Here is a 13,543-nt window from a genome sequence, read left to right on the forward strand (position 1 = left end):
CAGGCACATTCAGCTGGACCTGAGGGACCTGATGAGCCAAGTCAGCAGTCAGGTATCCACAGTCTTCTTACTGAAAATCACTCACATTTGATCCTTTTTTTAGACCACACATATACTTTGGAGGAAGTGATACCAGGGTCTGATAAAAGATTGTTTTGCTTTCTTCTCCAGATGAGTTACATGAATAGTTCTTGGACAAAGCCAACCTCTCCTACACCCTTGAACCCACAAACCAGATCCAAAACAGTATGGGACAGCAGAGTGGAGGGTTACATCATTCTGAGGGATCTAGACCTTTACCTCACCAGGCTGGCAAGAGACTTCCTCCTTCTGGCTTCAAATACACATTAATGACCTAATGCTGAAAACGAAACCCTGACAACACACACACACACACACACACACAGAAAAAGCTGAAACGGCTTAAATGAAGATCAGCACCTAATTGGAATAATAGTTGTGATACTTTAAATCAGTGTTTTAGTTGTGTTGTCAACACTTAACATGAAGCTCCCATTTTACCTAGTCATTTATTTTTATACGATGTTTTACTGCATATTTAAGGGTTTTCTTGGGTATTTCCAACAGTTTCTGTCTCACCTCTAACTGTAAGTTAGCAATAAGCTGCCAGAGAACACTTCCCAACATGCTGTTTTTCCCCCAAGCTTCAGTCTACTGGAATTTCCAAATATATATTTGCTATTTATTGACATATTTATTAACAAGCTATTTATTTCAAAGTGGTTTATTTTCAATGTCTCTTACAATACAGAGATACAGTGTTTTACATTATTGTATTTTATATTTGATAAAGTGGAAATATATTTATGTATGAGTGACAATAAACAGATGAAGCAATTGAAACAGTGACGACTTCATGTTATGATTTTCTAATCTTTAAAAAAAATAAAAATATCAGTCATTAATGCAACATTAAAGAAATTCTTGTAATTATGATGACGCATATGAAAGGGATCTTCCTTCTGTTGAGTATGTTGTGTGTGCTTGTGGTATCGTCCTGACGGCTACAATCTAACACGGATTGAAAACTTCTGAGGGGCAATCCTTCAGTCAGCTAAAAGGGTTACCGTTTGTCTGATTGCTGTTTTCAGTTTCTTCATGTGGTGTTGATCTGAGGGGCAGTCTGCAGAAGGAAATCAGATTGAATACAGTCAGCTGGCCGAAATGTTATTAATATAAAAAAAAAAACCAACTTCCTCCCTGCAGGCTACACACATGACATCAGAACAGCCACTGACTCACCACTAGCAGATGTCCTCGCTTGCCTTTGACCACCTTTAGCTCAGAACCCCTGACGAAATCAATGATTCCTTCTTTGCCTCGAGCCATAGCGAACCTAATACTGTATGCCACAGAGGAGGTAACAGATAAGAGACAGGATAAGACATGAGTACTGTTGGGTTGCCAATGACCACCATTGAGAAGCAGTCAGAGAAGCCTCACCTGCCCGGGCTGATGTTGACGTAGTTGACCTTGTTGGCCATCATGGCTAGTTTTGTCACCAGCTCAATCACATGGTTGCAGTGCAGTACCAGATCACCCTGAGGGGGACACAGCTGGATTTAGAGAGGTTGCATGGGTGTGCACTAGTAAACAGCCATGACTGCTGGGTCTTACTGTACCTTCTGCTTATTGTCCTCGTTGGGCATGTGCAGAACAAACATCCCGTCGCTGAGAGAGCTCACAGAGATGCCTGTTAAGAGAGCAAACCTGGCTTGGATTCATTAAACTAATGAAAATAATCACAATGACCGTATGTCCCCTTCTCCTGATTTGGTTTCATTATAAATGGTCATCCTCTCAGTTAAATGTATCTTTCTGAGAGAAACACTGGTCACAGGATGACAAAAGCATTGGACACGGACATTACTTGGTTGCTATGGATATTTCTGCAGAAGTACAGTAATTGATGTCTTATGACTGCTGAAGGTCAAAGAAAAATAAATCTAATTTGAAAACTGTAGCAACTTAATAACGCCTCCTTAGCAATAGAAATGAAAATGAGCTCTGCAGTGGTCATGGATTCAAGGACATTGATCAATATCTTTACATTATACATTTTTCAAATTGCCTTTCACCTCTCAGAGCTGTGTAGTCGATCCTCTGTTTGATCTTGGTCTTGTCAACTAGCACAGCAAAGGTGTTAGTGAGTAGAAGCTGGCGAATGCGAGGCTTGAAACCCCTCCTGTCATGCTTTACGACCGAAACACCATACTGAAAAAGCACAAGGAAACACATGACTGTGAGGCAGCTGTAAAGTTATGTAGCTCTTTTATTACATTGCAAAGGATAAAAGACAAAGGTCTACCCACCTGCACTTTGTCATTGCCAAGGGTCTGGACAACTTTGAGATTGATTTGTTCCCGTTCTATATAAAGCAATGGGGGAGTGTTATTACAACTTTTGTATGGTGTTAGTTTGTACAGAGGTAATTAATTGATGTATCAACACGTACCCAGCCTGGAGTCCAAAAACAGCCTCCCAACACCCTGAGGATAGCTGTCTTTCTGATCCTTGAAGATCTCACTGGCTACAACCTTCTGCATCATCTAGAGCAAAGAAAGAAAAATCAGGCAAGATTAAAAGAAATGCACATTTAAAGAACAACAACTAATAAGGCCATGTTTTCTGTAGTAAGTGTACCTGCTTCTTCCATTCAGGCTGGACCCTCCTGCAATACTTCATGACCATGTTTCTCATATGCAGTCTCCGCAGGTGCTCAGAGGTCTGTGGGGCACAGTGGAATTAACGATGCAGAATTTGCAATAATAACTCTGCAGATTCCTACTTACTTTAACTATTTATACATTATTTAATCTGTATGTAACAACGTGAGTTAGCAGAATGAGCCTCTGGGTACCTCAACAAGGGATGGAGGAGGTGTTGGCCAGTTTTTGTCCAAAACACTCTTGGGCAGGGTTTTTTTTAGATTCTTGAGGAAGGAATAGCGCACATGATCAATGAAATATTCATTCTCAGGGCAGTATTCCTCATGGCGGTAGATGAAGCCTTTTATGAGCCTGAAAAATAAGATAGATACATAGAAGGAATTTAACTGCATGCAAAATGCAGTCGCAAACAAAAACAAACAGTAACAAAGTATCAGTGAAGCACCTGCGTATTAAATCAGCAGCCTGTCGACGCCGCTTAGCCCTCCTGCGTGCTTTCATCCCACGCCACCCAGACTGGATTGTAATCACTGAACAGAGACATACATGCTTAGATCACCACAACTACTTTCACACTCGGTCAAAGAGACCATACCAAGGTTAGTAAAGCATAGAAAGTCAGCTAAATAGATTTGTCGTTAAGTGAGATTAAGTGAAATCTACACAAGCATTTGCACCCAAACACATGAGCTGGAAAGTGGAACGAAACTTATATGGCCACCCAAAAGTATTTTCATGCGCTTGTCAGGAAAGAGGAAACTAGAGTTTGTGCAGAATGCTAAATTAAAATGCATCACAATTATGAAGAAATAAAATATAGAAACATATTAAACCTGATTAGTGGGAATGCATGTATTTAATTAAGTTTTAGAGATACAGTGAGACTTTAAAGGAGACATAGGAATCAATAGTGGAAGTTGCTCTGACCTGCACGTCTGATGCGCTGGTACTTGGCTCTCTCCCTGTAGCCTCTCCATGACGTCTGCAGGGTCAAAGCTAAACAACAACAAATAAAAGAGAGTAAAGCTGGATATATGCCTTTCCAACGAGTTGCTGCAGTGGATGCTGATTCATAGTTCAGCGTAGGAGTTAATCCACTGATTAGATTCATTGTGACAGAATGTAATGATTGCAATGATGTTTGCTTTTTAATATGTGTTAACACAGCAATGAAAATATCTCACAATATGTATCCACCTAATACAACAATACCTCAAATTATGACCTCAGAAAGAGTTGGATCAACCCCTCTCTCTGACACCATATACAAAATATAAATTGACTTCACAAAGGTAACATTTGACTGTGAGTCAATAGACTTCCTTTTCATTTCTATTCTGATACCCCAGTGTTACAATCCTTACCAATGTTACTCACCTATCTCTGGCTTTTTTGCTTCCAGTGCGTCTTCTGTGGCGAAGAGAGTTTTTGGGAAACGGATGAAGATTTTTGACCTGCAGAAAGTAGACAAAGAAATGTGTGATCAACATGACACTACAATCCCATTTGATGAACACTTCAATTCAAATTTCTTGCATGGATGTGTGCATTTAGTCTGGATGGCCCCATAATCTGAGGTGCCCATCAAGCTACTCATGGACCACAGTTGCCAAACTCTCCTTCCACTACATCACCTGCCCAGTTTGTACTCCTCTGCTTTGTAGCCTAGGTGGTTGACCAGTGTGGAGACACCATCCGCGAGTCTGCCGTGCCAATTGGGCCACGTCTCAGGACACAGCGGTTTATACCTGTGGCCGTTTGTACAGAGTTATAATTACAGTTGGCTGAACATACTGTCGAGTAAACAGAATAAACAATCACTTGAGCTGTGAGCCATTCAGAAAGAAGGTCAGTCACCTCTGCAGGAAGGCTTCAAAGCGACGTCGATAGGCAAAGCCAGCTCTCCTGACCCTCAGGTTTTCCATCAGGCCCAGGTACTTCACCTGGTGTCTGACCAGAACTTCATCAAACCGTCCTGCAGGGAGAGATCTTATTTATTTGTGACAATAATACATTTATGGCAAAGCTCACAGCACACATACTATACTATATTGCCTCTCTCTCTCTCTCTCTCTTTAATATATATATACTGTATATATATATATTCACTCAAATGATGGAACAACTGGGCCTTCATTTATTTTATATTTTTTGTAGACACCTGCCTTTGTATCTAATTTCCCTTGTTTTTATTATGTGCTTTTTCATATTTTGGTAAAAAAACCTTGTATTCTGATTATATCCTGTCTCTTTCACATTAAAATACTTCACAGGGCAATTCAGAGGGGACAATATAGCACAGCTAACATTATTTAAAAAATGTTTTAACTGCTTGTATTTGAGAATAACAGTATTTTAATATACAAGAAATTCATATTACAAGATGTCAAAGTATACCTGGCTGCTTGGCATCATTAGGTTTGATACAGCGCACGTAGGATGGCTCTTTAGACATGAGGATCTCCATAAGTTTCATCAGGCTGTTTTTAAACTGAGTGGCGGCCTATGGGGCAAATTAAAAAAAACATGAAACTACGGTGAATTCTCTGTATATATATGTGTATTAAAAGAAAGAAAGAAAGGGTTCATAGGTTTCTTTGTTATCACTATCCATAAATAACTGGAAAACTTTTGATTAAAACCACACCTAAAAATGATCAAAAACAGCTAAGAGTAATAGAGAGGGAGAAAAAATGAGTGAGAGAGAGAGAGAGAGAAAGAGAGAGAGAGAGAAAGAATGAATGAGTGGGTGAGTGAGTGAGTAAGTGAGTGAGAAATTCTCACCATCTCTGGCCGTTTCTGGTCTATCACTTCCTCTCTGCGGAAGCAGTGACTTACAATCTGGTTGTCTGACTGGCACATGACCTGAACAGAAACCAAACATCACAACCACATCTCAACACGAGACACACACACCCCCCTCCTCCTCTTCACTCAATTTCTTTTAAAGGTCATGGTGAGATTCTAAATTGTCCATTTGCATTATTCTTACCTCTTTCAGGTTCCTGTTCAGCAAATCATTGTTCTTGTCTAGGAAACCTGAATGAGATAAACAATAACACTTGTCATTAAGAAATCAGTGGGTTGTGGGTCATGCTCTAAAATAACTGTGGAATAAATGTATGATTAAAAAGCCAACTGGTTGATCAAGTGATAATTACAGCTTTACCATTGACATTGTAGTTGACCTCCCCAGCATAATGCAGCAGCCTGAACTCCTCCCTACTCATTACCCTGCGAGTTTTTCCATTTGCCAACTTGTGACTGAAAAACATACACACACAGAGAGGTTAAAACATACATCGGCTTGCAGATGTAAAAAGCTCTGGTGAGAGACTTTGTACTGTTGATCAAAAGAATATGTGATATAAGACAATGCTTACGTGACAAAATGTGGATGGCCGCCCAGTGTGTCTTCCAACTTCTCTAAAAAGGAGACGTCACAGGTCTCTCCAGGTCTCAGACACTCCTCATCCTGAATAAACAGTCACACTATTTAACTTGACATACAGTGACAGAGGGTAAGTCAACATCATATACATGAAAAATATATAAACTAGAGTTTTTGTGCCCACCAGAATGGAGATGATGCCTTTGTGCTTCTCCTCAATCAGGTCACAAATGATCTTGTTGTCAAAGTAATGCACCGTCTCCCACTGACATTAGAGGGAAAGAGAACAATGTTGTGTTAGCATGGAAATATAAATATCAATAAGTATATCCAATGTTTTTGTTTTGACTACCCAACCAACAATCAACTCACTGTAATCCCCTCTGTCTCATACTCCTCCTGCTCAGATCTCAGGGTGAGCTCAATGAACAGCTGCTGGAGCTTCTCATTGCAATAGTTAATGCAGAACTGCTCAAAACTGTAGGGAGAAGTATAAGGCACCTTAGGCCAAATCCATGCTGGAGTGATGTGCAAAAGCTATGTGCATTAGAGACAATTACTGACAAAGAATTGGGTCAGAGGCAGATTAAGATGCGACGGAAAGAATGGAAATGAATATAACTCATACCTATTGTGCTGTAGGACCTCAAAGCCATAGATATCTAGAAGCCCTATAACTGAGCAGCCCTTACCGCTGTGGTAGATTTCCTCCTACATAACGTAAAAGATACACAGCATGCAATCAATAATAAAAAACAACAATTGCATGTTGTTTTTGAGTTGTTATCAGAACTGTTACTCGACCTTCAGAGCTAGCGACTGATTGATCTTCTCCACCAACCAAGTGAAGGTCCGCCCGTACACAGCCTTGGCTAAGGCATCGCGGGCGGACTCTGCCTGCTCAAAATTTAGGGGGCTGATCATCTGTAATGCACAAACACAAAATTATAAAATCACAAGATACACACCAAACAAGTGAACATGTGAGGAACAAGGACATGAAGACTGTCACCTCCTCTCCTTTGGCAGTGAGTTTCTTGTGAGTGAGCGCCTCCCCGAGCGCTGAAACATCGACACCCAGCAGCTGGAAAACAACAACACATCTGCTGTTAGCTTTGCCTTTTTGCCAATGTTTTTGCATATTTGAACATCCATTAATACTAGTGGGACTGTTCTGACCTTCGCAAGATTTGTTATCTGAGTCTCAGTGGTGATATAAGTTTCTCCTTCCTCCCCTTCCCCAAACTGAGTGTTTCCCAAGTGGAGAACGCTGGCGATGATATTCAGCAATTTCTGAGGTCAGACACAGGAAAGACAGTTAACAACAACCTCACAGATGTTTTTAAGGTTGTTTTTTTGGACTAAAAGAATGTTTGGAGAGTCAACGAGAATATGATCATCCATACACAATCAGAACCGGAGACATTTTAGGTGAAAAAGTGTTTTTCAATAACCCTCTTATTTAAATGTCACAACAAATGCTTGAGGCAGCAAGCTGATATTAACAGTGCATGATTAAAAACTTTCAAAGAAGCCTTTGCAAATGTCTCATGAAGAAAACATGTTTGGTTAGTGTAAAAAAATTAAATAATAATAATAATAACAAACAGTGGGTCATTGCTTATATCGGATCCATTCCTATGACTTAACTTTTTAAAGTTCCAACTTAATGTGAAAAACCAGAGAATATAAGTGAAAAACATGTCAAGGCTGTGATGTTCTGACCTGCACTTCTTCCTCTGTGAAGCCAATGACAGACAGGGCCTTCATCACAACTTTCCAATTATTCTTGTCACTGACGGAGCTGAGTCTGGGACAATTGCCCTGAACAAGAAAATAAATATTACACCAGAATTGATCTCAGTAGGAAATATACCTAAAAGAAATAAGTCATTAAACCTCATAACCACACACACCTTCACCAGATAGCGGTAGTCCTGAGGGTTCCGTTCCAGGGCCAGTGTGGTAAGCAAGTTGTCGTCCCCTCCCTCCAGAAGCTGATAGAAGATGTGGAAGTTCCTCTCACCGTGGTTCTGGTGCACTACACGGGATTTCTCCAGCAGGTAGTTCAGAATGTGACCGCCCACTGGTGCCCCCTAGGAGGAGATATGGGAAACAGCAGGTTTAGTACCCTAGAGGTTTTAATGTTTGAGCTTCTATCAATGAAACAACTACTCTAACCGTGTTTATCAGTATGATATAAGCACATGTGATTTCTATAAATAGTATGAAAGGAAAGAAGCATGTGTTTACCCTAAAGTCAAACTGGACATCCATGTATTTTCCAAAGCGGCTGGAGTTGTCATTCCTAAATGTTTTGGCGTTGCCAAATGCCTGCGCAAAGCAACAATAGCCCGGAAATTAGAGGGAGGAAGTGAAATTAAGAGCACAATACAATAACAAAAACAAACAATCAGGAATAAATATTAAGAAGTATTTACAAATACAAACATTCAAAGGTCAGATCAACCAGATAATCACATAATATAATCCTATATTGTGAAAGTCAAATAAGTCTAAATATACTGTGCTTTTAACTGATTGTGGCTGTTTGAACAGTTTAAATACCTCCAGGACAGGGTTAGACTGTAGTAGGCGGTCACCAAGGGTAGCCATGTGTTCATTAATGGGGCAGGTGACAGCGTAGTAGAGGAGGATCTTCTTGGACGCTTCTGTTTTACCTGCTCCACTCTCACCAGATATCATAATACACTGGTCCTTCCTCTCGGTCCGCATGGCCCGGTAAGTGTTGTCTGACAAGGCGTAGCTGAGGGAAAAAACAAAAGCGGCTTCAACTACAGATGAGCATATAATTGAAACATGGTGGAGGAAAGGTCACACAAACATTTCAATGGGTGCAATGGAAATTGTGTTTTTCTGTTATGACTGTTATAAGTTTAATCTTTGGTTTACATGCTTGTTACTATAAAATCTATTTATTTATTTGATGTTTAACTTAGAGAAATAAGTAGGCTCGCATAACCACATGGGATCCATCATATATGACAATTTGTACAGTTTTCTTTTTTAAATTCTCCTTTAACACCAACTCAAACATAAAACATGAGCCTGCTGGCGAAAATTAAATATCTTAAAATACATATGTCATGTATACAAATAAAAAAATGAATAGAGAAAACACTTAAAGCCACATCAACACAACGAAGGAAAACAGCAAAAAAAACAACAGAGAAACCAACAGACTGTAAACAACAAAAACAACAGGATGGCGAATTAAAGAGTTTTACTTTAAAAGACAACAATCTCTTCGCACATAACTTTAGTTTTGTCACTCTTATGTAGCATATGCACCAAAGTAATCATTACAAAATTACATTTCCCTACAAATTATAAGAATACATAAACCTGGTAACCTGCAGTCTAAAGTTATGAACCGTTATACAGTGTATGAATAGAGCTATAGAAAGCCTCTGTGGAGGTTTCATAATTAAGGCATATAATACGCACATACCAAGGACATCATTACGTATGTCTATTGCATGCTTCAATTAATCTTGTTTGATCACAGAGAATCAATTTAGCAATATATGGCTCTCAGCATGCCATGTGATTATTAGCTGGGCAGTTGACAGCAGCGGGGAGGGGAGGAGTTTGATAAATAAATGTCTGAGGACCATGAAGTGACTCACATGTGCGGCGATATCTCATAGAAGCTGACCCCTCTGTAGCGTTCCATCTGCTGCTTGGAGTAAATCTCCAGCTCTTTGTAAGGGTTCACCGACACCAACACTGAGCCAATATACGTCTGAGGCAAAACACAAGAACACATTTAGTTATGCATCACCACAGCGACTGAAATGTTTCGGAACATACGAAGAAAATTGGCTCTATTACGTAGATGAGATTTTCCCCGAAGCGTCTTCGTAGGTTCTCTATGAAGGCTGCCTCGCTGTTGTAGTTTTCCAGCAAGACAAAGTCCTGCACCCCGACCCTGTCCCGGGCAGTCAGGGCACTCTCCATCACCAGGCGCATTCTTCCTTCAACATCCACCTCCTACAGGAAGAGAGGGAAGGAGGAACATTACGGAGAGGAACAGAAATGAAGCAGAAAGTTCAGCAGTACTGCAGAGAACAGAAGATCTCTGTTTTTACTGATTACCTTCCAATAGATACAATTACACTCTGTTGACCAGCAGGGGGCAAAATGCATGATACACTTTACCCAGTTATGAGAATTCTACATCTGTCGTCAATATTACAATAATTGCAACATAATTATATTACAGGATAGAAGCTATGAATGAAGAAACACACATTAAAAAAAATATCTTCTAAATATCAGGGCAAATGTCTCATGAAATACTGACCACAACACCAAAACGACTCTGCAAAAAACACAAAGTAAGAACAGTTCCACCAAACCTTGCCAGGATTAAACAATGAAGACATTAAAGGAATCCAAATGATAAGCAGACAGGATGGATTATTTTATTATGCTGTAGTCAGATAGTATATTATGATGTTTGTACGGTACACACAGCTTTATATCACCAGACGAGATTTAACCGATGCCATAAAGAAAGCCTGTGTACATGTCAACCCCACTGTTATGGCAAACATTATAGGGCAGACAGGAAATAATTACCAGACAGCAGGGTGAAATTCTATATGCCCTAAGTTAAGATATTACACACACAATCACATGCACACTCATACATATATACATGCAGATAAAAGAGGTCAATACTTACTGATAATAAATAAATAAATATCCAGGCGCACAATTCAGTGTGTAATCAATGCTCTACAGATGAGCCAAACCATCTGCACTCCATCTTCAGTATCAAAGATACATTTATGAGAGAAGCCCTGTTGTTTTTCTTTGAACATTCATAAAAAAAAATAAAAAAAGCACAAAGTGGAACAAAGGGGCTAGACTTCCACAGGACTTCTGTTTTTCTTGAATGCAAGAGCCTCTCAAGGGTCTCATTTGGCTGGATAATGCCGGTAAAAGGTCATTATCTCTGGGCACTGGAAGCAGGAAAATCCTTTAAAAAACAAGAGGACAACAGTGGAAGACAGCCAAGAAGCGAGAGCAAAGGGAAGTCACTGGACATTTCCACTGCAGCCCCTCCTCTCTGCTTCACCTTGGAGTATTGTTCTCCCACTCCTGCAGGTGGGCTTCCTACTGATAGTAATTACAGTTCCCAGATTTTCCAAAGGATATAACTAAGGAATGTTAGGGTGAAGTTCGGGGCAGGCGTTCAGTGGATGCCACTAAATGTTTCTATGTTGTGTGTCAGCAGCTGTCCATGCTTTTATACACTGAGGATTTATTTTTGCATGCATGGTCAACAAGAAACTTGCATCCATGACTATTATAGGCAATAGTAGTATAACTAAGAGTGGATACTAAAAACTATCCTTATATAGTTGTAAAGGATGCCATGAAGGTGCAGTTGTGGCTGATTGCAGCATTTCCTATAATTCTTTGACAGTGTTGACTTTAATTGCAAAATAATATTAATTTGCTTGTTTTTTTACTTTATCAGTCCATGTGGTTGCAGCTAATCACATATAATGGCACATAAGTTGCACATTGTTAACACCTCCATGTGTTCAGCATACACACCAACCTTTCACGGTAGGTCGTGCTGACCATCACTACCTGGCTCTGAACTGTAACAGACTCCTTTGGCAAGAATCTTCCATTCCATCCTCCTCAGATCTCATACCTTTTATATTCATCTGTGATGTTATTAAGATGTTCTGTAGCTGCTGTGCTGGCAGTGCCTGTGCAGTGTCCACTATGTTCACTTTTTTTTTTTTTACCATGCAACACAAAGCAAACATTGTTTTCAAGGATCTATCTCTCAGCAGTCATGAGTACTTTTTTTTCCTTCGAATTAGTTTCTTTGCTTTTATCCCAGGGATTTTATTGCCATAACATGTGGAACAAATTTTAATGATGAGAAGCCTCACACAAAGCACATCTGCCTCTATGGCTGGGGTAGAGGAAATCTTCAAGGATGTGAAAATCATTCTGATGGAGATACTGTGGCGAGATACGCTCAGAATTACAGGTCTGGGATGGAGATTAAACCAGAACACAATGTAAACCTTGCAGCTTTGCTGTCAGTGAACTGACCTGAGGCTTTGTTGCTACAGCATTGAGAGTCTGATCTAAATGACAGGCTCCCAGCAGGGCTTGGATGCTATACTGGGATATATGACTCTGATAACCAGTGAGCTTCAGAGAAATCTGCTGGTTGGTAGGTGGAGCAGCAGTGACAACCAGTGAGGAGGCTACCCAAACAGTGGGACTTGGCTCCAGGCCCCGTGACTAAGCTCTGCTGGGCCGACTACATTCGGATTGTCTTCCTTATAAGGCATGCCCCACTACTCTGTCCCAGGGCGAGCTGCTCTGGTACCGCAGCTGGCTCTCTACCACTCATGTGTCAGTAATGGATATGGTGGAAAAATACCAAGTTTATCCTTTTTGGGCTGCTTGGGTTAAAACCTATAAAACAAAAACAAAGCACCTACTGACTCATACAGGGGCAAAAAAAGAAAAAGAAAAAGTTTCTAAGCGACTCATTGTTCTGTTTTGCTTCCCCCTCTGTGACTGAGACAGTGAATTGGTGGATCGGATCTTGTGCTTCACTGTGTAAGCACAAGATAATGCAAACACACATAAAATACAGTCAGTGTGCAGCACTAAACATGAAAACAAGGCAAGGAGCATCATGGTAGTCAGGATCTTACCCTGCCTTGGTACCTCATCCTGTCCTGTTGTTGTTGGAGGAAGGCTATATTGGTGGTCCCCCCCAGGCTGGTGCTCCTCCTCCTGTGTCAGACAGACTTCTCAACTTCTCATCCACCTTTGCCCCATGAGTTACACAGGTAACTTTTCTTCTTCTCTCTCCCCCACGTCAGTTACTTTCTCACTTTCTCTCAGCTTCTTTCTTCACGTCCTCCCTCCTCTTCGTCTGGCTCCCCTGTGAGGAAAAAGCACACGCACTTAGGCCAAAGACACAAACAGCTCCTCTTGTTTATAACTTCAATTCATCTTCCCTTTGACAGGTCAAGTAAATGTCCGCCTCTCCACGAGTCCCTCTCCTTTCCTCTAAACTAAACTGTATGAAACAAGGGCAGGAACTCCACTCACACGTCACACAACTGGACCAAAAAAAAAAGTCAGGGGAAAGTAAGCTCTTGGGAAGAGCCAGAGAGCCGAGAGGGTTTGGAAAAATTTGCTAAGAGCCCCAAACTACAAACATGTAATCACTATGCAGCTATATAAAAGGAGGAAAAAAACAGAAATCACATGATGAGGTCTCAGTACATTCTTTCTTTCCTTCCCTCCCTGTTGAGTTTGCGCCCTCCCTTTTCTCCCACAAGCTGAGACAGATTCAGAAGAGATGTAAGTAAAGACAGTGTTTCACCAGCAACACTGCCCGTCTCCTCGTGGCTGTCTTCCACTGTTGATGAAATAACGTTCA

The 13,543-nt window shown here is 40.6% G+C and overlaps 1 protein-coding gene across 2 annotated transcripts; it reads right to left on the reverse strand.

The window, feature by feature from the left end:
* Window positions 1–618: 618 nt before the first annotated feature.
* myo1ca (myosin Ic, paralog a) lies at window positions 619–13,322 on the reverse strand. Of its 2 annotated transcripts, XM_054625204.1 has the most exons (33): window positions 13,210–13,322; window positions 12,807–13,039; window positions 9,937–10,095; window positions 9,732–9,847; window positions 8,650–8,848; window positions 8,335–8,415; window positions 7,998–8,177; window positions 7,807–7,905; window positions 7,261–7,374; window positions 7,094–7,165; window positions 6,886–7,005; window positions 6,710–6,792; window positions 6,454–6,559; window positions 6,266–6,346; window positions 6,074–6,165; window positions 5,860–5,954; window positions 5,683–5,729; window positions 5,475–5,555; window positions 5,088–5,193; window positions 4,548–4,665; window positions 4,325–4,438; window positions 4,068–4,144; window positions 3,618–3,686; window positions 3,136–3,220; window positions 2,882–3,041; window positions 2,665–2,748; window positions 2,477–2,570; window positions 2,334–2,389; window positions 2,100–2,235; window positions 1,644–1,714; window positions 1,465–1,562; window positions 1,264–1,363; window positions 619–1,144 (listed from the first exon to the last, which is right to left on the reverse strand). In XM_054625204.1, exons 2-33 carry the CDS (start codon window positions 12,822–12,824, stop codon window positions 1,118–1,120), a joined length of 3,138 nt encoding a protein of 1,045 aa, XP_054481179.1. In that variant the 5' UTR covers window positions 12,825–13,039; window positions 13,210–13,322; the 3' UTR covers window positions 619–1,117. The 2 variants fall into 2 exon arrangements, with proteins under 2 accessions (XP_054481179.1, XP_054481180.1); XM_054625205.1 differs by lacking the exons at window positions 12,807–13,039; window positions 13,210–13,322 and adding an exon at window positions 10,793–10,860.
* Between the last annotated feature and the right edge of the window lie 221 nt (window positions 13,323–13,543).

Source organism: Anoplopoma fimbria, chromosome 24 (assembly GCF_027596085.1).
Source record: "Anoplopoma fimbria isolate UVic2021 breed Golden Eagle Sablefish chromosome 24, Afim_UVic_2022, whole genome shotgun sequence".
Taxonomy (NCBI): domain Eukaryota; kingdom Metazoa; phylum Chordata; class Actinopteri; order Perciformes; family Anoplopomatidae; genus Anoplopoma; species Anoplopoma fimbria.

Coding starts and splice junctions, on each gene's coding strand:
- myo1ca (XM_054625204.1), bottom strand. Junction 3,687..4,067: donor AGCAAAAAAGCCAGAGATAG/GTGAGTAACATT, acceptor GTTGTTGTTTAG/CTTTGACCCTGCAGACGTCA. Junction 2,749..2,881: donor CTCCTCCATCCCTTGTTGAG/GTACCCAGAGGC, acceptor TGTGCCCCACAG/ACCTCTGAGCACCTGCGGAG.